The 22,712-nt window shown below is 41.2% G+C and overlaps 1 protein-coding gene across 1 annotated transcript; it reads left to right on the top strand.

Moving 5' to 3' along the window:
- The first annotated feature begins 111 nt into the window (after window positions 1–111).
- LOC139458981 (guanine nucleotide-binding protein-like 1) lies at window positions 112–21,985 on the top strand. Its single transcript, XM_071240421.1, has 13 exons — window positions 112–314; window positions 1,223–1,373; window positions 8,665–8,752; window positions 9,851–9,979; window positions 11,079–11,219; window positions 12,500–12,713; window positions 14,167–14,259; window positions 14,955–15,122; window positions 15,561–15,613; window positions 16,944–17,069; window positions 18,074–18,239; window positions 19,519–19,659; window positions 21,450–21,985. Exons 1-13 carry the CDS (start codon window positions 242–244, stop codon window positions 21,674–21,676), a joined length of 1,770 nt encoding a protein of 589 aa, XP_071096522.1. The 5' UTR covers window positions 112–241; the 3' UTR covers window positions 21,677–21,985.
- Window positions 21,986–22,712: the final 727 nt, after the last annotated feature.

A 22,712-nucleotide genomic window follows, 5' to 3' on the forward strand; every position in this document is an offset into this window, starting at 1 on the left:
GACTGTATCCGGCTCCCTTTTCACGTATTTCCGATCATATAAATAAGGTTGCACGTGCCTCTATTGTACCATCATAAATTTATTTTACAAATTTACTGCGAACCTACAAGATGTCAGCGCCCTTACCTCAACTATTTCGCTTGTTATGAAATACCTTGAGAAGGCATATTTTGCCAAAAGGGAAGCAATCTGATCACGTTGGATCATTTTGTGCTAAACAGGAGATCTAAATATCTGAACAATGCCCAGAAAAGTAGCTTTCAGTGTTAAACAGAAGAAAAAACAACTGCAGGAACGACGACAGAGGAAACAAGGTTTGTTTATACAATATTCCATCATCTGTTACAGCTAGTTAGTGGTTAGTGAAACGTAACTTGCATTGATTTTGAGAATGATAGTGTCGTTTTTCAAATACAGAACGTTATTGTAAACACTTTAAACATCGTATACTCATGGTAAACATATTTTCTTAACCAGTTAACCAGCTATTAACATGTTAATGATCATTATTTTATCAACATAACCATGTCATTGACATTGGTCGTCAACATCATGCTAATCAACTCAGGTACTTATAACACGTGTATGTTGATGTTTCGTGTAATCTCACGAAAGACGCAAACAAATGGCAAAGTGAACATATTGTTATGTGTTTAATTAATGTTCATGGTTTTGATCTGTTGATGCGCTCCATGGTAAACCGTTTTGTTTTTCATAGGTATTTAGCTGGATCTATTGATAATCAGTTTGTTTATAATTTTTAAGTAAGAAGATTTTTTAAAGTAAACAACATGATCAATAGTAAATAGAATAAGAACATATAGATCTGTAAGATAATCATGATAATAGCCAATAGGTGCATGTACTGGCCATTCCTTTGGTGTGTGTGTTTTTCTCTGAAATATTTAAATCAGTTCAAAGTGTACATTATCATGCTTATGTACTGTTTTACTAACCATGCTAACTTTGGAGCCTCAGGTCATGCAGACCACTTTGCAGCCCATGCTGCCGCTATGATCCTTTCTTAAAACAATGAAAATGAAAAATATGTCATTGTTCGGCATGTTTACCATTGTATCACTGTTGTATGCTGATTTCAAATTTGTCTTTAAAATACATATATCAAAACTTTCAGCATATCATCATGATCATGCATATGTAACAATACCAACCATGCTGACATGACTATATAAAATGATAATTAAATGGTTTACATATTCAGCGAGATCAAATGCAGACAATGACACCGACTCAGACAGTGGTGATGTGCAGGGGGGACGTGCAGTTGAAGGAACAGCTGGATCAGCCATTACAGTGAACAAGATCAACCAGCAGCCTTCAGATGTACCAGATAGAAGACTCGACCCCAACAGGTTAGTTAGTTGTTTCTTTTCTTTTTTTATACTAATGCTATGCATACCTAATATATATTTAAAATAATATTACTACCTAATGAAAAATTAACAGCAGCTGCATCTGTAAAACAAGACAATAAACTGGTGAGGCCTAAAGTTAGATTACCGTATTTGACGTAACAAGCGCCCAGGGCGCTCTCAAAATTAGAAATAGGGGGCTCTTATTAGAATATTATTTTGGTGAAAAAAACAGAGTTGAAAGATAAATTTCCTGGTTTATGCTGTGTAGCACAACAGAAGAGTCGTTCAGGGTTATAACGGTTTTCTTTAATAACTGTTAACAAATACTTTACAGTACAATACGTTTTTCACCAGGGCGAACGTGGCAGAGACTTGTGAGAGGAGACTGTGGTGATTGATCAGGCACGACCAGACGCGACAAGAGCTTGTCCCTATGTATTGTTCTGGTGGGAGCTAGCTTGACTGGTGGTTGTTAGTCGTGGCGGCTGTTAGAGACCTGGGGCTGCTCTCCGGGACTGCTCTGTCGATCTGGTCTTGGTTGGTGTTGCTGGTCCTGTGCCTTCTTGCCTCTCTCTGCGTCCCTCTGCGTCTCTCCCGTACTTCACTGACGGACCGGCTTATATGTGGATAGCCTGGCTGGCTGAACGTGACCCAACACGCGCTTGCACCACGATTTCGTCAGCCTGAATCACGATTCATCAGTCAGCCGACGACAATTGTCGGTCAGTACATGACAGTTCGGACCATTCGGTCACAAAACAGGTCAGTCCTTGATATATCCCCTGATGTGTGGAGGGTGTCCCTCCACATTAACACAGTTCCTGACCACTAGGTTACTGGAGAATCAAAGCACCACTTTGTCTAACACGGTCGTCAATCAGCCGGAGGCAATTTGTCAGCCAGTAACTGTCTCATCTTGACCATTAGGTCACCTGGACAGGAAAACTCTCCAGTATAGCCGGCGGCAACATACAGCCTCTGCCCACACTGAATAGTGTTACATTCGCCCTTTCCACATGAAGACATTTTCCACGTAAAATATCTTACAACAATCATATAACACATTAGTACCATTTGTATATGTACAATTCAACAACAACCGTTGTCCATTACCTTTACAAGAAATTAATACGCATACATAAAATGTAATCACAAAAACATCTTTGCACACCCGGATCTTGGGTGCAAGGACAGCGACGTGTTCGATCGTCTGCCATGCGTTGTGTATATTTTTTTTCAAAGTCAACTTAAAAAGTTCTGTAATACGGTCTTCAGACCGACTGCAGAGATGACACCTCGTTGGGATGTCACTGCTTCTCTGGTTTACTTCCGTCGTGCTTCCGTCAACTAATGGGAGTTAGTTGACCTCACGATGTCCGATGGTAGCCGTATCCAGCGTCGGGTAGATGCTCCGTATGGCGGGAGTTGGTTCCACCTCTGCTGGATCGTGGTCCCTTCGTCTTAAGAGTGGCGCAGAGGGTAGTGTTCCTCTGTAGGCGTGAACTGCGCTTCCAGTGTCAACTGGCGCCATCTCAAAGCTGGTTGCAGCACAGACATTCCTCCTACTCTTTCCTCGTTTAGCTAGCCAGGGTCTAATATATCTTACATATAGAAACATCCCTACCAGTATCCCTACTATGATTAAAGCTACTCCTAAGACATACTTCCAACCCGGTGTTTAATCATCTGGTATGATTGTCTGTAAATCATTCAGCTGATCAATCAGATGATTCATAGGAATATTCTTAATACCCTTGAGTTTATCTGGTAGCCTGGTCAAGTTCAATTTTATGGCAGTTTCCATACATAATTGTACCCTGAGCTAACCCCAACAGGCAGAGAAAACCTAGAGGACTCATGTTTTCTCTGAAACATAAGAGAAGAATCATATACCTGATTCTAATGTCCAACCGTACCTACACAATCCTTTCCCAGTCTCCTAGTTTCGCTATCCGCAAATATTCGGCCTGTGCCGGTCACAATGACATCTAGTCGACCCCCGGGAAATATACTACAGTAATCAAGCCATTGCCTGGAGCAACTGTTTCAGATTCTTACCCTTGTCGGAGGGTGAGTTTGCACCAGAGTCCCTAGTTCGGCTCAATTCAGTGGACTCTATCCACATATCCTCCCCGTCGCTATCCGCAACTTCACTTTCCCCAACTGAATCTGTCGCTATCTGCAACTTCAATTTCCACAACTGAACCTGTCGCTATCCGCAACTTTACTTTCCAAAACTGAACCTGTCGCTATCCGCAACTTCACTTTCCCCAACTGAATCTGTCGCTATCTGCAACTTCACTTTCCCCAACTGACTCTGTCGCTATCCGCAACTTCACTTTCCCCAACTGAATCTGTCGCTATCCGCAACTTCACTTTCCCCAACTGAATCTGTCGCTATCCGCAACTTCACTTTCCCCAACTGAATCTGTCGCTATCCGCAACTTTACTTTCCAAAACTGAACCATGGGACTCTACTTGTTTGTCATGCTTTCTGTAAGTTTCGGATGACTTGCTTTCCTATCGTAACTGTACCAGCTACCACTGCTCGGGCTACCAGCTTAATTTATATGGAATGTTGTCTCCTCCTCCTCCTTCCAATCAGTGTCATCATGAGAAGGAGTGTTCAGTGTCTAAACCTCTGTTATGTGTTCCCCTGTGTGCCCCATAGTTCGTCCCATAAGTTCTGACTGTTTAGGCAATCTCTTTAATCATATCAGTATGCTCTTGTCGCTACCCGCGACCAAATACTGATCATCACCGTTATCATGTCAATACACCCTTGACGCAACCCGCGATCCAGAACTGATCCTCATAACTGGATCCTTTATGTTTTTACAATCCCTAACGATATTAGCATACTTTTGACCGGACCTGGGCCACGTGTATGTCTTAGCATTAATTAATTTCCTGTTGTGTTCACAGTTTCCCTATTCTGTTCTTGATATGAACCTTGTTCTCCCGTTTTAAGGTTTCTCTCATCCCTATAATTTGTTTAGCCTATTAAATAAAACTGACTTTCGGTTTCTTATATGCTGCCAAAAACTTCCCTAATAATCCGGTATAAACTTAAGCATACCTCTGTACGTGTTTGATCACTTCCACAACTAGTTATACTTTATCTAGACCAAACATTACGCAGTCTTTGCCAACGCTTAACACATGGCTGGATCCCCCTCAAATGAACGGAATAAATTAGCGATGCCTTGAGCACCTACGACTATTGCCAAGGTTACAATCTGCCTTGCTGCTTGATCATGGTCTTTTAGATACCTATGGATAAAATTGCTAACCGCCCCTGAACTTGACTGGTAGGCTACCAGCTTCACTCTTTCTCTATCTGCATTAATGAGTAGTGCATATTTTTCAATGCTCTTAATCCACTCTTTAAATTTTGTGGACTCCCCCTCAAATGTTTTAATAACCTGTGCAATTCCCTGCGCACCTAGGGTAGTTGATAGATTGGTGAACTGTCCTGAAATCTGTCCCGCTATTCCTGACAAGAATTCAACTAGTTCCTGGCTAGCCATTACGAGATTGAAATAAGGAGAAGTCTGAGCTACTTACCAACAAGGATTTGGACGTCAGTCTCCACTCGCCTCAGGCTGTTCCTATTTGAGGGGGATCCGGGTCACGGCACCAAAGAAGAACCCAAGCCCGTGCTATATGTAGCACAACAGAAGAGTCGTTCAGGGTTATAACGGTTTTCTTTAATAACTGTTAACAAATACTTTACAGTACAATACGTTTTTCACCAGGGCGAACGTGGCAGAGACTTGTGAGAGGAGATTGTGGTGATTGATCAGGCACGACCAGACGCGACAAGAGCTTGTCCCTATGTATTGTTCTGGTGGGAGCTAGCTTGACTGGTGGTTGTTAGTCGTGGCGGCTGTTAGAGACCTGGGGCTGCTCTCCGGGACTGCTCTGTCGATCTGGTCTTGGTTGGTGTTGCTGGTCCTGTGCCTTCTTGCCTCTCTCTGCGTCCCTCTGCGTCTCTCCCGTACTTCACTGACGGACCGGCTTATATGTGGATAGCCTGGCTGGCTGAACGTGACCCAACACGCGCTTGCACCACGATTTCGTCAGCCTGAATCACGATTCATCAGTCAGCCGACGACAATTGTCGGTCAGTACATGACAGTTCGGACCATTCGGTCACAAAACAGGTCAGTCCTTGATATATCCCCTGATGTGTGGAGGGTGTCCCTCCACATTAACACAGTTCCTGACCACTAGGTTACTGGAGAATCAAAGCACCACTTTGTCTAACACGGTCGTCAATCAGCCGGAGGCAATTTGTCAGCCAGTAACTGTCTCATCTTGACCATTAGGTCACCTGGACAGGAAAACTCTCCAGTATAGCCGGCGGCAACATACAGCCTCTGCCCACACTGAATAGTGTTACAGCTGACAGCCTGAAATGTTTATGTACGACATATATATTTTTCTAGAATTTAATTGCCCATAATTAAGGGTGCATATAACACACGAGTGTGTATTGTACATGAATAAATAAGTCTTGTGAACATTGATCAATCGGAAGGGGTGCTAATTAGGATTGTTCACTAGCCAATATACTAGCAAATACCGCCGTGGGCGCTTATTAGAGCTTGGCGCTTATTACGTCGAATATGGTAAACATTTATCTGTATCAGTCTGTTTAGGTCAGTTCTTTGGTGATAGTGATGGCAATGTTTTCTGAAGTGTCAAAATTATGGCACAGATTTCTGACCCTTAGACATGACAGGATCTGATGATTGTCTTTCAGTTCCCATATTTGCCCTTAGAAAAGGTCTTCAGCAAACCATGCTTGTCGAAAGAGGCGACTGACAGGATCAGATTGTCAGGCTCTCTGACTTGGTTGATTGCACATCATCGTTTCCCAATTGTGTGGATCAGTGCTCGTGACATCAATCACTGGATTGTCTGGTCCAGACTCAATGATTTACAGACCATCATCATATAGCTGGAATGTTGCTGAGTGCAGTGTTAAACAACAAACAAACAAACAAACAAACAAACAAATCTTGTCCTTACCCAAAGTGGTGGTTAACATCTAACACCTGCATCATGTTTCCACTTCATGGATGAGCTGTGTTTTACCTGCTATTATCATTTATAAGACTATTTGCGTGACAAAGTTGCCAGAAACATGAAGAACAAAGAACCTGTGATACATCAATGTACATTAGGGCTGGGACGGGTAACTCGGGTACTCGGGCCGGGTGGGTCCTGAGTAGGACCCGGGTACCCACAGTACTACCCGGACCCGTGGTTAGTCACGAAACATATTGTTTAATGACAAAAACTCATGGGAGCTTAGTAGTAACCCTACAAGTCGCTAATGTTCCCATTTCTTTCTGATGATGCACACATTCCTTTTGACTTGTATATGTTTGAGTAAAGATAAAGCTTCAGTCAAATTCAGTGTACGCATGATTTTATCGTTTTATAAGAGACCATATACCTATTATATGGTCTCTGGTTTCATACATGTATCTAAACAGTTTTTGCCAGGGCTACAGTTAAACTATTCCCAGTTAGACATTGTGTTCCCAACGCTTGAGACCTACAGTGGGTACCCGGGTAGGGTCCGGTAATAGGGGGTTGGGTACCCGGGTAGTAAATTTGGACTCGTCCCAGCCCTAATGTACATGGTTGGCAAATGTCATCAGGCCATGGGGGCAGTGGGGTAGCCTAGTGGGTAAAGAGTGCGCTCGTCATTCTGAAGATCCGGGCTCGATTCCCCACATGGGTACAATGTGTGAAATCAATTTCTGGTGTCTCCAGCCATAATATGACTGGAAAAGTGCTGAAAGCGGCGTAAAACCATCCTCACCCACTCACTCATCAGGTGGGGGCACGGGTGGCCCAGTCGTCTAGGGCACCACGATTCGCTGTGCAGAGTTGCGTCCCTTGGGCACACCAGAAACCTATGATTGTGGGTTCGAATTCCTGTTCTCCCCAATTATGTTTCGAGGTTTGTCAGCACCATACCCGTGCTTGTGGGTTTCACCAAAGTGGTAAATGTCTGAGACCAGCATCACTTCGGGCTTTCCTCCCACATTAAGCTGACACGCCATGATACAACTAGAATACTGTTAAAAGCAGCGTTAAACCCAACTCACTCACTCATTAAAAAACAAACACTGCAAACAAACCATGGCCAGACTTGATAGTAAACCCAATGAGAAAAGTGCTAAGTTATCATGTTTATCATGTTTATTCGGAGCTGTTTTGTCAGTGATATATGATGATGTATGTCATTGTTTCCAAGGGACCTGACATCATAATAAACAGATTTCCAGATCTCACTTTGTCCCTCTTCGTTAATTCTAGTAAGATGGGCAAGGAGCTAAGCACGGACGGGTCCAAATTTACTACCCTGGTACCCACCCTATTTTTACCCGACCCTACCCAGGTACCCGCTGCAGGTCTCAAGAGATAGGTACAAATGTCCGATTGGGAAAAGTTTGACCCTAGCCCTGGCAAAATGTATTTAAATACTTATATAAAACGATCTGGTCGTGCATACACTGAAGTTGACTGGAGTTTTATCTCTATTCAAACATATAAATTCAGAATGAATGTGTGCATAGTCAAAAAGAAATGCGAACATTAGTCACTTATAGTGTAACCATGGAAGTTCTAGATACTTTTTGCCGTTAAACAGTATATCACGTGACTAACCACGGGTCCGGGTAGTCCTGTGGGTTCCCGGGTCCTACTCGGGACCCACCCGACCCGAGTACCCGAGTTACCCACCCCAGCCCTACCTTCCAAGCACCTGCCTCACATCAGTTTATTGTCCATAAGTTCCGGGAGATGAAGGACCATGTGCTGCCTTCTTTACTTTACACCAGCCCTGGGGCGGTCGGGTAGCCTAGTGGTTAAAGCGTTCGCTCGTCACGCCGAAGTCCCGGGTTCGATTCCCGACATGGGTACAATGTGTGAAGCTCATTTCAGGTGTCCCCCACCGTGATATTGCTGGAATATTGCTAAAAGCGGCGTAAAACCGTACTCACTCACTTACACCAGCCCTAGAAGGAGCATATGCATCCATTGTCTTAGTTTTATGATGTATGGTATCCAAAGTGTCAAAGAGTGTTTCCTCACAGGTGTCAATTTGTTTCTCATGGTGTGTTTCTGTACCTCTGGTTTGGTGAGGATTTAAAGTAAGATTTCCATGTTGCAATATCAAATTTTGATATGACCAGCACTTATCATGCTTATTAGCATCTTGCATTAATAATTATCATGATTATCAATTTTTCAACTCAAATTCCAGATTCCGCTTACATTTCTTCAAAATGAGTGACAAGGAACTTGAGAAGAAGAGAGAGGAATGTCTGAGGTTTTTAACGTCACTACCAGAGGTACCGGCTTTGAAATGAAAAAAACATGAAATGAAATATATTAAATACTTGGGGTGCATGAAACGCCAAATGGCTACTTCTCTTCCTCTGTTAGCCTACTTGTAGTTTTTTTCACAACTGAAATAATGTTTTCAAAATTAATATTTTATTCCACAATTTTGACAGGTCCGTTAAGTATTATAAGCCAAGTGATAAATTGAGGAAAGGTGATATTGGGTTAAACGTCGCGTTCAGTATGATTGCCCTTATATATATAGTGATGTAAGTGTGAGTGAAAATGGTGAAAGTTGCTGCTTGTCCGTTTCATAGTGGAAGCCGACTGTGGTAACATACTGCAGGGTAGTGGGGTAGTCTAGTGGTTAAAGTGTTTGCTCGTTGTGCCGAAGACCCGGGTTTGATTCCCCACTTGGTACATGTGTCGAGTGAAATATCATGTTTACAATTCATAACGAAACATGTTCCAGAATACAAACAGGAGGAAGTGATATTAACTCCATAAATGACCATCTGTCATTATTTTGCAATGAGCTAACGTAAACAGGATGTCAACAGTTTGTGTTCGGGCTTGACACTTACAATAAAGGGAGACAATTAAAGGGGAGGTAACTCTTGTACGACAACAGTTCCCTCAGAATGTAATGTTTACTACAGTGAAATATCAAGTCTTGTATGGGGGCATGGGTTTCACCGAAGTGGTAAACGTCTGAGACCTGCATCACTTCAGGCTTTCCTCCCAAGTTAAGCTGACTGGAATACTGTTAAAAGCGGCATTAAACCCAACTCAGTCACTCACTCACTCAAGTGTTATGTTCACTGCAGTGAAATATCAAGTGTTATGTTCATGCAATGAAAATATCACTTTTCTCAACTTCAGAAAACTCAGTCTTTCACACTGAAGGAAGTAACAAAATGTGTGAAGCCCATTTCTGGTGTTCCCTGCAATGATATTGTTGGAGTATTGCTAAAAGCGATGTAAAACTATACTCACTCACTCCCCATGCTGCAATTTAACATGGATAAGTGCAATAATATTGAACACAACACTGAACCCAATTTCACCAACTGGAACATTGTGACATTCGCTCACTCTGATGACAGAATGCCCTAGAGACAGACATAGATGACATCTACAAGCCAGGAACTGTTCTGGACCTGCCTAAGAGACCGGCCTGGACCAGTGCTACATCTAAACAGGTTCTGGAACAGAGAGAAGATGAATATTTCCAGGTAAGCACACCAAGTTTCAAATGGCCTGCTTTTTCCCCAATCCCTATCATATTTGCAATGTTATCAGTGTTTAACATCCATCATGAAAGTCATGGAGTTCTCAAATAGTAAAAGTTTAATATTTGGGGGCCCTAGATTCTTATACTGTGTGAGAAAACCTCAAGACACATCCTCCCAAGGCAAGGGAGTTAACTGACTACAAAAGTCCAGTTTCCATCCTTGCCGAACAAGGTTTGAATTTCCAGGCTCAATGGTATGTAGCACCTCCAGTGGCTATAATAGTCCCTCTTATTGACCAATACGATTCCATCGCTCATATTGCTTTGTATTGGCTGCAGACAAAATCGCGGCGTCCGTCAAGACGATCTGAATGCTAATACAGATCTATTTTGTAATAAATACAGGTCTTACCCCACAAAGTTCATCAAATCGTTGAGTAACTTGATTAAAAACATGAAAAGATTTGCAAAATATCTGTCGACGCCAAGTTTGCTGTACACATGCTATGCAAAGCCTGCAGTCGACCGAAATCTACACTTTGAAATGCGTGTTGTTTAAGAACAGTATGTCTAGTTCGTTTTTGATTTGACTGTGCACTCATTAGTTCAGACAAAATATAACTCCAGAATTCCAATCCAGTTTGGCAAGGGTGGAAACTGGACTTTTATGGTCAGTTTCTTGCCCTTGGAAGATGCAACAACCTTCTTTATTTTTAAACACTGGTTATATTGGATGCGTCATAAACTGTCGGGCAAAAGAAAGCATACACTCATGTTTAATGGTGGCTAAAATGAGTCAAATAAGACATTGTTTTTCGATGGTGATGTAATTGATACAGGTATCATAGTTTTGGATCTTAAGTTTGCATTGTTTCAGCGACTCTTTTCAGCCTGGTAACGTTTTAATAACTTTTGTCATTTTTGTCAAATCCAAATGTATACTACCTCTTGCCCAGCAATTTATCCATATCAGTGTTACTTAAAAATCCAAGGCACTTTAAATAAGTGTATTAAAAAAGCTGTATGAACAGTGAATCAACAGAATATTCATGATATACGATGATAATCGAATAACATGCAGTGGTTTCCCAACGTTTCAGCGTTACCTTGACAACATATTTGCTGTGTATGGCCCCAGGGAGCTGAGCTTCTTCGAGATGAACCTTGAGACCTGGCGGCAGCTGTGGCGCGTCACAGAGATGTCGGACATCATGCTGCTTGTCACGGACATCAGACACCCAGTATGTGATTCTCAGAATTTGTTTGTTTGTTTGTAGGCTTGTTTGTTTGTTTGTTTTTCACTGACATCAGGCACCCAGTATGTGATTCTCAGAATTTGTTTGTTTGTTTGTGGGCTTGTTTGTTTGTTTGTTTGTCTCAGACATCAGACACCCAGTATGTGATTCTCAGAATTTGTTTGTTTGTTTGTGGGCTTGTTTGTTTGTTTGTTTGTCTCAGACATCAGGCACCCAGTATGTGATTCTCAGAATTTTTTGTTTGTTTGTTTGTTTGTTTGTTTGTTTGTTTGTTGTTAAATGCCACACACAACAATCTTCCCACTATATGTCGGCGGTCTGTTATTATGAAGTCCAGACCAGACACTCCAGTGATTGATATTGTGAACATCGATCTACAGCATTGGACTGCGATGACACGCAATCAACCAAGTCACCAAGTCTGACCAACCAATCTATTTGGAGGCCTCTTACGACTAGCAAAGGTTGCTAGGGACTAATTCTAACCCAGAATCTCCCCATAATAGTCTTAAAATAAAATAAATACAACCATGCTTTGAATGGCTATGAGCTGTGATGGATCTTTCATAATTTATTTGGGGCGGTCAGGTAGCCTAGTGGTTAAAGCGTTCGCTCATCACGCAGAAGACCCGGGTTCGATTCCCGACATGGGTACAATGTGTGAAGCCCATTTCTGGTGTCCCCCACAGTGATATTGCTGGAATATTGCTAAAAGTGGTGTAAAACCGTACTCACTCACTCATTATAATTCATTCTATTATATTTTATAATTGTGATTATTTAAATATACTCTCATTCTTATCATGTCTATTACGCCTCCTAGTCATCTCAGGTGCGGCTATTCCCTGTGCTGAGAAACCTATGATCGTGGTTTGAATCCCTGTTTGCTTAGAGAGAGTATGTGTCTACTTTTGTCAGCACCATGCCCATGCTTGTGGGTTTCAGCAAAGTAGTAAATGTCTGAGACCTGCATCACTTCAGACTTACCTTCCACATCAATTTGACATGTTTTTAGCAATATTCCAGCAATATCACGGTGGCGGACACCAGAAATGGCCTTCTCACAATGTCGGGAATCGAACCCGGGTCTTCGGCATGACGAGCGAATGCTTTAGCCACTAGGCTACACGACTGCCCCTGAAAGATGGGAAAAAATGGTGTTAATCCTAGCTCCCTCACTCTCTCCCTCCCTCCCTCTCTCGATCACTCCTTTGTCCACGAAGCTTATATCATGTACTTTGGGTTAAATAGAGTACTTATTCCAGGCCCTGCACTTCTCACCAGCTCTCTACGACCATGTGACACGGGACCTCAACAAACCCATGATCCTGGTCCTCAACAAGGTGGACCTTGCCCCACTCGGCCTGGTCGTGGCCTGGAAGGACTACTTTCACAAACACTTCCCCAAGTTACGCATCGTCTTCTTCACATCCTACGCCGAGGCATCAAGCCACCAAGGAAGCTTGCAGCAAAGTAAATGTAAGTGAAAGTGGTTGGTTTTTGTTCTAAAGTACTGTCTGAATGCTTGAAAAATACCTCTTGCCCGTTAAAACAAGGTCGAATGTTTCACAGACTGTTCCTATTGAAATATCGACTACCTGCCGTTCTACCTACCTTGAGGTATTTCAGTGACAGGAGTCCTATCGACAGTTTTACAGGAGAAAAATTTGAACGAATCCACAAGTTCAGATTTATTCTAAGTCCAATCGTGCCAATTAGGGAGCTCTCAAATGGACTATAGAAATATACCGGTACGCATCCGTGAATGCGAATGCACCGGCCGGCGTGAGGTCATCACCTCGGGACAGGTGTTAGGGGCTTTCCAATTTTATATCATGTAGGACTGAAAATCTGTAATTGCATGTTCCGTGTAGGATATTCTAAGTTTTGTTCATTGTCTTTTTGCAAGATTAGATAGTGAAGGTGTGGATGAAGGCATCTTCAATTATTTGAGTCAGTGAATATTCTGACTAATCAGCAGTGAGCATTCAGTGTTCCCGTTTACCGGTAATTACCAGTTTTTTACCGGTAAATTTAGGCTCGGACTTGTAATTCAGGTGACTGCCAGTCCCTGTGGACCGGCAAATAAAGATCCTTATAACACTTTGTTGTTGAACAAAACATCAGTGATATTCATAGAGATATATTTTTTTAAAGAAGTCAGCTTGTCTGTTACCATCAGGTCATGCCCTTGTCATTTTTAGTGCAAGGAAATAACATTTCACTTTGCTTCCAGATTAAATATCCATTTGTAGTGACTTCGAAATATTAAAAAAGAGAGAGAAAATGGTGACTGAAGTTTGTGTGAATGACATGTAGATCTAACTAAGTTATTTCAGAGATGACTCATTGCACTGAACATGATGTTGAAAGAATTAAAACCAGCTAATTTTCATACATTTTTTATTTGTTGAAAGTTGGGACTGACAAAAATTAGTGGGGACTGGAATTTTTTAGAATTGCCAGTCCACCAGGGCTGGCAGTTTCAAAAGCCAGTGGGAAAACTACCAAATGATATATTGACAGTGATTATTACTGAACATAATGTCACCTAAATCCTTCCCGTATGGACATGACAGGTAATAATTACAAAGACACGAAATAGGACATTCCCCAGTGACTCTGATATGATTTAACATGTTTAATAATATATTCTGGTTTGTTTGTTTTTTATTCCTTGACTCAGCAATATTACAGTTATGTGATGACAGTCTGTAAATAATCAAGTCTGGAACAGACATCAAGTAATTGATATCATGAGCATCAATCCACACATAAGATAAGACCAATCCTAACCCGGATCTTCACGGAGGTCTAACCCGGATCTTCCTTGAGGTCTAACCAGGATCTTCACAGGGGTCTGTCTGGTCTTAAACGGGGTCTAATCCAGATCTTCATGAGGGTAATCATTCTGGTGTTCTTTGTCTTGCAGGTTTGAACAAGGGCCACAAAACAGGAAGACGAATTAAATCAGTTGGTTCCAGAGAACTTCTAGAGGCTTGCGAGAATCTTGTTGAAGGGAAAGGTATGTAGTTACTCAAGCTTCCTCTATCCGCTCCTTATCTTACGGGGGCGGTCGGGTAGCCTAGTGGTTAAAGTGGTCGCTCGTCACGCCGAAGACCCGGGTTCGATTCCCAACTTGGGTACAATGTGTGAAGCCCATTTCTGGTGTCCCCCGCCGTGATATTGCAGGAATATTGCTAAAAGCGGTGTAAAACCACCTTCACTCACTCACTCCTCATCTTACACTTCCAACCCTGCAACAAGCAAATTATGACATTCTTTTTTCTCATGTCCGTTTATTCTTTAGTAGGCTAAAAAAATAATAGTTTTGGATCTCAGGTAACGCCCGCATCATTATAAAGTTTGCCGCATGTTTCGTTTTTATTTCCCTTTTGAAAAAAAATAAAAATCCTTAAATGTTCCAGGTCAAACGGTAGTCAAATACTGTATTCCAGTATTTTACTCATCAAGGAATACATTTATGTAGGGAAGCCCTTTCCCAGGTTGATTGTACATGACTGTTTATTTGGTTACATACCAGTTTAAACAACCAGCAACAACAACAACAACAACAAAGAAAACGAGACACCACCCACCCGCACTATATTTTCAAAACTTTAATTTTCTTAAGTCTTAGTTTGACTTCCAAAATGTTCAGTTCAACACTTCTTTGTAGATGGCCGAAGAAAAATGATACAATTATTTTTTGTTCTATAGCAGTTGACCTTAGCAGTTGGAGGTCAAAGGTTGAAAGTCAGGAGGTTGGCAAGGATGAAGATGCAGATGTTGACACAAGTGAGGCGCCAACATCAGCTGCAGAAACACTGACAGATGACAGCGGCCATGTGAGATACAGAGATGGGGTGTTGACCATAGGCTGTGTCGGTGAGTTAAAGGGATATTCCACCCTGAAACTAACCCTTGATCATGTCTTAAGTGATAACACATCATACGTTTTTCATAAAGTCTCATTTAAGGTTTGAGGTGTGGTCAAATAGGGTTTAACATCGCATCAAAGATCATTGCAAGTGTATGTGTGTGTGTGTGTGTGTGTGTGTGTCTGTGTGTCTGTGTATGTGTCTGTGTGTGTGGTGGCTGCTTGTACTAGTCCAGGCTAATGCTGATTTTATAGCGCTAGCTCACTGAGACCATACCATGCCGCAGTTTAACATGAATACCCCACTCAGACACAGTATACTGACTCTGAGCCGACCAGTTGTTGTTGCATTTGTCAAAACATTTCAATAATTAAGTTGTGCTTTTACAGATTTTGTTCCCTGTATAAATCTTTTTTATAATGACTTTGTTTATGTTTGTTCCTAGGATATCCCAATGTTGGCAAGTCATCTCTCATTAATGGCTTAGTTGGTAAAAAGGTAAACATTTTTCCTGTGCCTTTTAGAATTGATTGTTAAGGATGTATTGCAGTTATTGTAGTTATTGATTCCAATTTTTTCATGCACATCTTCATTTAACTTTCTTTCAAGAATTGAGATTTTCTCAGTGTCAATTTCAACAATATAGCCAGATCAATTTCTCACACTTTTGTAAAATAAAAAGGTTTCATGTTGCTAATTGAACATGGAAATCTTATGTCATCCATTGGTCTACCGTTTCTGCATGCATCATTTTGACTTTTTACATAAATATGTCTGAATACACAACACCATTTAGAAAGTGGTCAAATGCAACAAATGTTATGTTTGGGATAACACTTTCCTAGTAAAGTAGAGATTCTCGTACTTTGTGTGCTGGAGATGAGGGGCCTCACTCAGAGATTGTGTTCGAATCCTGGATGGGACTCACCCTTAAGTGTTACAATTTGTACTTTACTAAGAAAATATTATCTCCAAAATAACATTTGTTACAGAACTGTTATTTTCGTTTCTAGTGTGATATTTAACACATCAATTATTTACCTTCATGCTCTGTTGAGGCTGCTGATAATGTTTAGTTATGGCCCTAGATGATGTAGATATAGCCATGTATGCATGTTTTAATGTGTAATTAAATGAACATGCTATTTGTTTAGTTTTCCACCAGTCCTTTGGCCTTGGGCATTAAGAAAATATATTGGTCTGGCGTGGGGATAATTTGTTACCATGGTTACCACGATCATGATGATTTTGCTTTTATATTCCACTGTCATTCACATGACACAAGATGAATGGGAAAATAGTACAATAGGAGGAAAGTTGTTGAAGTGAATCTGTCCAGCAGATAATCACAGTACACTGTAGTCACAGTATATTCTGTCAAAAGTTAAGCCGTAAATCAAGTCAATCAATTTGACGTTAATCTGCCCCCGTTTTTTGTGGTTATGTGGTAATGTAACCATGCTGATGCAGAGCTAAAGAAAAGCTGTGTATTTGCATAAAATACCCCCCCCCCCCCCCTCCAAAAATAAATAATTAAAAATATTCAAACCCCAATTACTTTCAATTAACTTGCGTACAGAAATGCATGCATGAAATGAAAAACTCAAATTATAAAAAACAGCATGCGTAAATACCCAATGAAGCTTTTAGAATGCGTACAAAGGAGCTAATTTCCGAAACACAATTACGAGATAATTTACTTTCCGAGTCAAGCCTGTATATTTAGAACAGTTATATACATCTAAAACATTATTTCATTTTTTTGAAATTTTAAGTTGTCTGGAGCTCCGGTGATGTAGCCATGGTAACATAGCAATCTGTGTTGCAGGTTGTGAGTGTGTCGAAGACGCCAGGTCACACGAAGCATTTCCAGACTATTTTCCTAACACCAACTGTCAAACTGTGTGACTGCCCAGGACTTGTCTTCCCGTCTCTCATAGAGAAACCATTGCAGGTAAATACATGAACATATTCCAGTTTAATCAATGCCATTTTATCGGTGTTTTTCATCAGTATTCAATGCTGTCAATGCACTCAGGAACACAGACAACTTGACACAGAACTCAGTGATCACTAATATATCATCAACCGTTCTGAGGCTTTGTTTGTAAACAATAGCCAATAACTCCCAATTCAAGGCTCTGGTCTCCTTATTCCATGACAGAATTTTCTGCTACAGCGACCTCACCGCAGGTGTGGGCTTATCACGTGGCTGGACTTTTCTCTTGTTTGTAACGCACTTATTCTGAAATAAGAACGAAGGTTTTAATGCAAGCTTTTCGGTGTGTTTTAAATATTGTTTTGCGTAAGTATACATGTATGGACATACTACTACAACTGTGACAGTGAGGTGCATGACAGTATAGCTTTACACATCAAAGTGACCGTATCCATAGCTCTCCTTAAGGCTTCAATAAATATGCAAATTGAATATTCCAATTGTTTTGTCCCAGTCCACTAGTCCAGGCACCTTGCGACACTGACTGGAGCAGGACTATCACTTGTTTCATTATTTGCAGACGGGTAACATTAGAATAGTTGAACACATGATTATATGATGTCATGTTGCTATGGGACTGTTTGCAAACAATGTAAACAATCAAAAAATACCTTGCCTAGATGATAACTTCAATATCTGACTATCCACCACAGGTTCTGGCTGGTATCTTCCCTGTGGCTCATGTTAGAGACCCGTACTCCTGTATCGCATACCTAGTCTAGATGATAACTTCAATATCTGACCATTCACCACAGGTTCTGGCTGGCATCTTCCCTGTGGCTCATGTTAGAGACCCGTACACCTGTATCACATACCTTGCCTAGATGATAACTTCAATATCTGACCATTCACCACATGTTCTGGCTGGTATCTTCCCTGTGGCTCATGTTAGAGACCCGTACTCCTGTATCGCATACCTAGTCTAGATGATAACATCAATATCTGACTATTCACCACAGGTTCTGGCTGGCATCTTCCCTGTGGCCCATGTTAGAGACCCGTACTCCTGTATCGCATACCTGGCTTCAAGGATCAACCTGACTCTCATCCTCAAGCTCACTCATCCTAAAGCAGATCGGCTGAACGGCAAAGATCTAAAATGGACAGCATATGACATATGCAATGGTGAGATTATTCAGATTAATATATCTCAAAATCCTGACTATTAACATAACATTCCAGAGGGGACTTAAATACTTACATTGTTTATCTAGAATGTTTGAGTTAGGCATTAGCTGAAGTTATCTGAAGATGTCATGACATTAACTGAAGTTATCTGAAGATATCATGACATTAACTGAAGTTATCTGAAGATATTATGACATCTTCCCAAAGTCCAGTTTCCACTCTTGCAGAACTAGGCTGGAATTTCTGTGCTCGATTGTAGCACCACCAATGGCTTTTACGAGTTATGTCCCTTCTATGACCCTCGTATTGACCAATCAGATTCCACCTCTCATATCACTTGCATTTGCTTCAAACATTATGGAGGCGCCCAGTCAAGACGATGTGTTCCACAATCAAAATCTGTTTTATAATTAAAAGGGCCTTACTTCACGAAGTTCATCAAATCACTTAAGCAAAAAACAGATTTGGTAAAGAGCTGGTGGTAAACATGCTTTACAAATCCTGCAATTGCTGGAAATCAGCACGTTAGGTTACGACCGGATGTCAATTTCCTTCCGCAAGTTTGATTGAACTATGCATAGACTCGTTAGTCCAGCCAAAACATAACTCTATATTTCCAGCCTAGTTCGTCAAGGGTGGAAACTGGAGTTTTAAAGTCAGTTATCTCCCTTGCCTCAGGAAGATGATATCTTGAAGACTTGTAAACTTTGTTCCTTCGTCAGTTAATGAAAATAAATACAATCATGATTGAGGGTCGGAATGTGTCACCTTGGTGATTGTGTCATCATGCCCCATCAGTGTGGATTGATGCTCCAAAAGCAGCCACAGGTTTCCTTGGTCCAGACTTGATAATTTACAGGTCACCATGCATGACACGTATGAGCAATGTTTCCGCTGTGTATTCGTGCACGACACTGCTGGAACATTGTTGACAAACAACCTTGACATATAATAATCATTATACTATGATGGACTTTCTCTATGTCTTTGCTGTCTGGGGGCACAGATGGCCCAGCCGTCTAAGGCGCCATGATTCGCTGTGCAAAAACCTATGATTGTGGGTTCGAATCCCGGTTCGCCCCAATTATGTTTCTAGGTTTGTCAGCACCATACCCGTGCTCGTAGGTTTCACCGAAATGGTAAACGTCAGAGACCTGCATCACTTCGGGCTTTCCTCCCACGTTAAGCTGACACACCGCAATATAACTGGAATACTGTTAAAAGCAGAGTTAAACACAACTCACTCACTCACATGCTCACTTTTTGGTGTGTACAGAGTGGGCTGTGAAGTGCGGCTACAACACTGCCCGCGGGGCACGTCCCGACATCTACAGAGCGGCCAATCACATTCTCAGGATGACGGTGGAGGGGCGACTCCGACTGAACTTCACCCCGCCAGGATACACAGAGAGTAAAGGTACGTCAACATCCAACATGCCTGCTGTGAAAGATTTGGTGTTAACATGTTACATGGTTAAGGATCCATTTCTCAATTATTACATATTTCATACGAAAAAACAATCCCAATACAGTGGAACCCCATTTATCCGGACTGTGATGTTTCTATGAAATTATTTTCCATGTAGCCTGCTCATGTAGCCAGTACCCTGCTGATAAATCAATCAGAACACGACTTACATAACTCTCGCATAAGTATCAATGAGCTGAAATGATGTTTATGCGAAGGCAGTGGGTAAAGGGAAGTAACATGGTTTTGTTTTCGTTTTTGCTGTCAAAATGGCTAAATTATAGCGTTTCACTTTGTGAATCTTCGGACATATGTTCTAGGTCTGTATGAATGTCAGTGAGATAAATTCATTGTCAACCGATCCCTTGGGGCCTATGCTATGATGAACCCTGTATATACCAGGGGCGGTCGGGTAGCTTAGTGGATGAAGCGTTCGCTCGTCACGCCAAAGATCCGGGTTCGATTCCTGATATGGGTACAATGTGTGAAGCCCATTACTGGTGTCCCCCACCTTGATGTTGCTGAAATATTGCTAGAAGCGGCGTAAAACCATACTCACTCACTCACTGTATGTGCCTGACGGCTCAGGGTACATAGGCTCACACACAGGGTACATTACACCATAAAACTCTCAACTTATATTGTATAGAGTCCCAGTTGCAGTTCAACCAATTATTAAGCACCATTAGACTTACATGCATTGGAACAATACATAAATAGTGAAGATAATCTATTAAAACATGAATGGGACGCAGTTCTTGCGATATGGAATCATAAAAAATGGGAGTATACTATTGACTCATGGATCTATGACGTCACATGTGAGGCGTTCATAAGCGTCAGTTCACACAACATACCAGTGCGAACTAATCTAACATCTCTTGAACATAAGTTTTTCTTCATATTTTTACCAACATATGAGTATATATTTAATAATAGAAGTATAATTATTTATTCTACCATGAATTTGGAATTTACTCGATTCTGATTGGTCAGTCAGAGGCTATGAAATCCCAATAAACTCCCTCTGATTGAAACAGCTGGGTTGATCATGTTGATGGCCGCATCACCGCGGAAGTTATTATTCATAGAATTGTACTATTTTCAATCATTGTCGGTAGGCATATTTACAATTACAGGTTACAAAATGCACAGATGCGGTTACTACACTATTCAAAGTGTGTGGCAATACATTTCATGCAGAAAACACGATAGTAATCTACAAAGGGAATGTATTTACGTTTTGGAGACAACAGAGAGCTTGGAATTTTGGCGCTTTTCTATATACGACTGTGACGTCATATCTTTTGCGTCACAATGAGCGATATGACGTCATAATGGTGACGCGCGATGTAGAGCGAAATGGATGCCTACCTCATGTTTCAATGCCTGTCATATGTTCGAGTGAAGTTTTACGGTGTAAACAAACTGCTTGAGTATATACAGCATCATATTTCATTCGGTAAATCCGTAATTCAGATCGATAACCCACTCAAAACACTGGACTCAACCCATGCCGTTTCACTCAGTATATTTGCTAACACCAAAGAGTTCACGTTTTATTTAATCATGGTAGAATGGAGATAAACATACTGTGTTTTCAAGGTAGGGCAGTGCCTGAGAACCAAGACTATTTTTTTAGCCTCATACACGGCAAGATGTTTGGTAGTGTGGCAAGTGGGGTTGAAAGTGAAATCTTATGATTATATGGCCTAATGTTAAAACCACTTTACTTTCAGAGGCTTGGCGGGATCACCCAGAAGTGATAGTGTTACTGAAAAGGGGTCAGTCCGTCATACGAGGATATCGGAGAGAAGTGGACACCTTGTTATCTAGTGACACTGATGAAGAGGAAGTGATGTCATCAGCTGCATCAGCCAATCAGAAGCCAGAAGAGGCGGAGACTTTAGATGATAGTAACCCCTTTTCTACGCTGTCTGGAGACTTAGGTTGTGAGGAAACTTAGTGAAAGTTGGCAGTTTTTATCTGTGTACTCCGATTTAAACAATCTGTGATAAAACTAGTGTGGTTGTTGGTTTAAGTCAGCATTTCAGCAACACGGGATCAGCATTGCTTATCTGCTGGGGGTCCACTCTATTCATTTAAAAAAATAGTTTACTATTTTAATAGTTGGTCTGTAAGTGCCTGGGTTTGTTTGCATCAACCAGTGAACATTTATCATCCCGGTCATGAAGACGATATAGTGATGGGCGTTCTCCATCCATTCCTCCTCCCACCTCTCCATCCTTGTCTGTTCAACTCTGGTGGAAGAAATAAAGAGACGAATCTATCACTGTTTTAGTATTTGTATATCTTTGCTTGTCAGCATCATTTGGAGTAAGACCTCAAGTGAGTCTGGTCATAGACATTCAACACTGTGATAAAAAACCCAAATAGGAGGCCACACAATTTTTTTTTCCACGGGCTCGTCACCCTTACTCAAAAGCAGCTTATAAAAAAAGCACGAAACATAAAAATATATATTTTTATTAACTTATAAAATCTTATACCCTCTTATACAAAATAAAATAGTATACATAAAGTCCATGTCTAAATCACTAGCAGTGATTCAAGAGGCCACCTGCAGTTGACTCCACAGCAGAATTATTTTCATATAAATAAATAAATGATTGACATTTATTATTATTTCGTCTGACCTTGTATGGAAAAGACTGAATAAATCTGTGAAACAAACAATTAAAAAAGTGTGGCCACAGTGTGGTTTAACCTCACGTCAAAAGAGTTAAAAATTACTTATCATCCAAAACTGGCTCCCACAGGAGATATGCTTGGATGAGATCAAGCGATATCTACACTGTAGATCGCTGCAATGAAATTACATCACAATGCTTTGCAGACCATTGTGACGTCACTGGTTACCATGACGTCACAATGAAATGACATCACTAATTGGTCTGCTACTGAAGCTGTTTGCAGTACTTTTTACACTGAAGACACTGCTAATTATTGTCTTTAAATTGAAAAAGTTGAAAGAATGATGT

The sequence above is a fragment of the Haliotis cracherodii genome, unplaced genomic scaffold, assembly GCF_022045235.1.
Source record: "Haliotis cracherodii isolate W230 unplaced genomic scaffold, xgHalCrac1.p SCAF_13, whole genome shotgun sequence".
In the NCBI taxonomy this organism is placed as follows: domain Eukaryota; kingdom Metazoa; phylum Mollusca; class Gastropoda; order Lepetellida; family Haliotidae; genus Haliotis; species Haliotis cracherodii.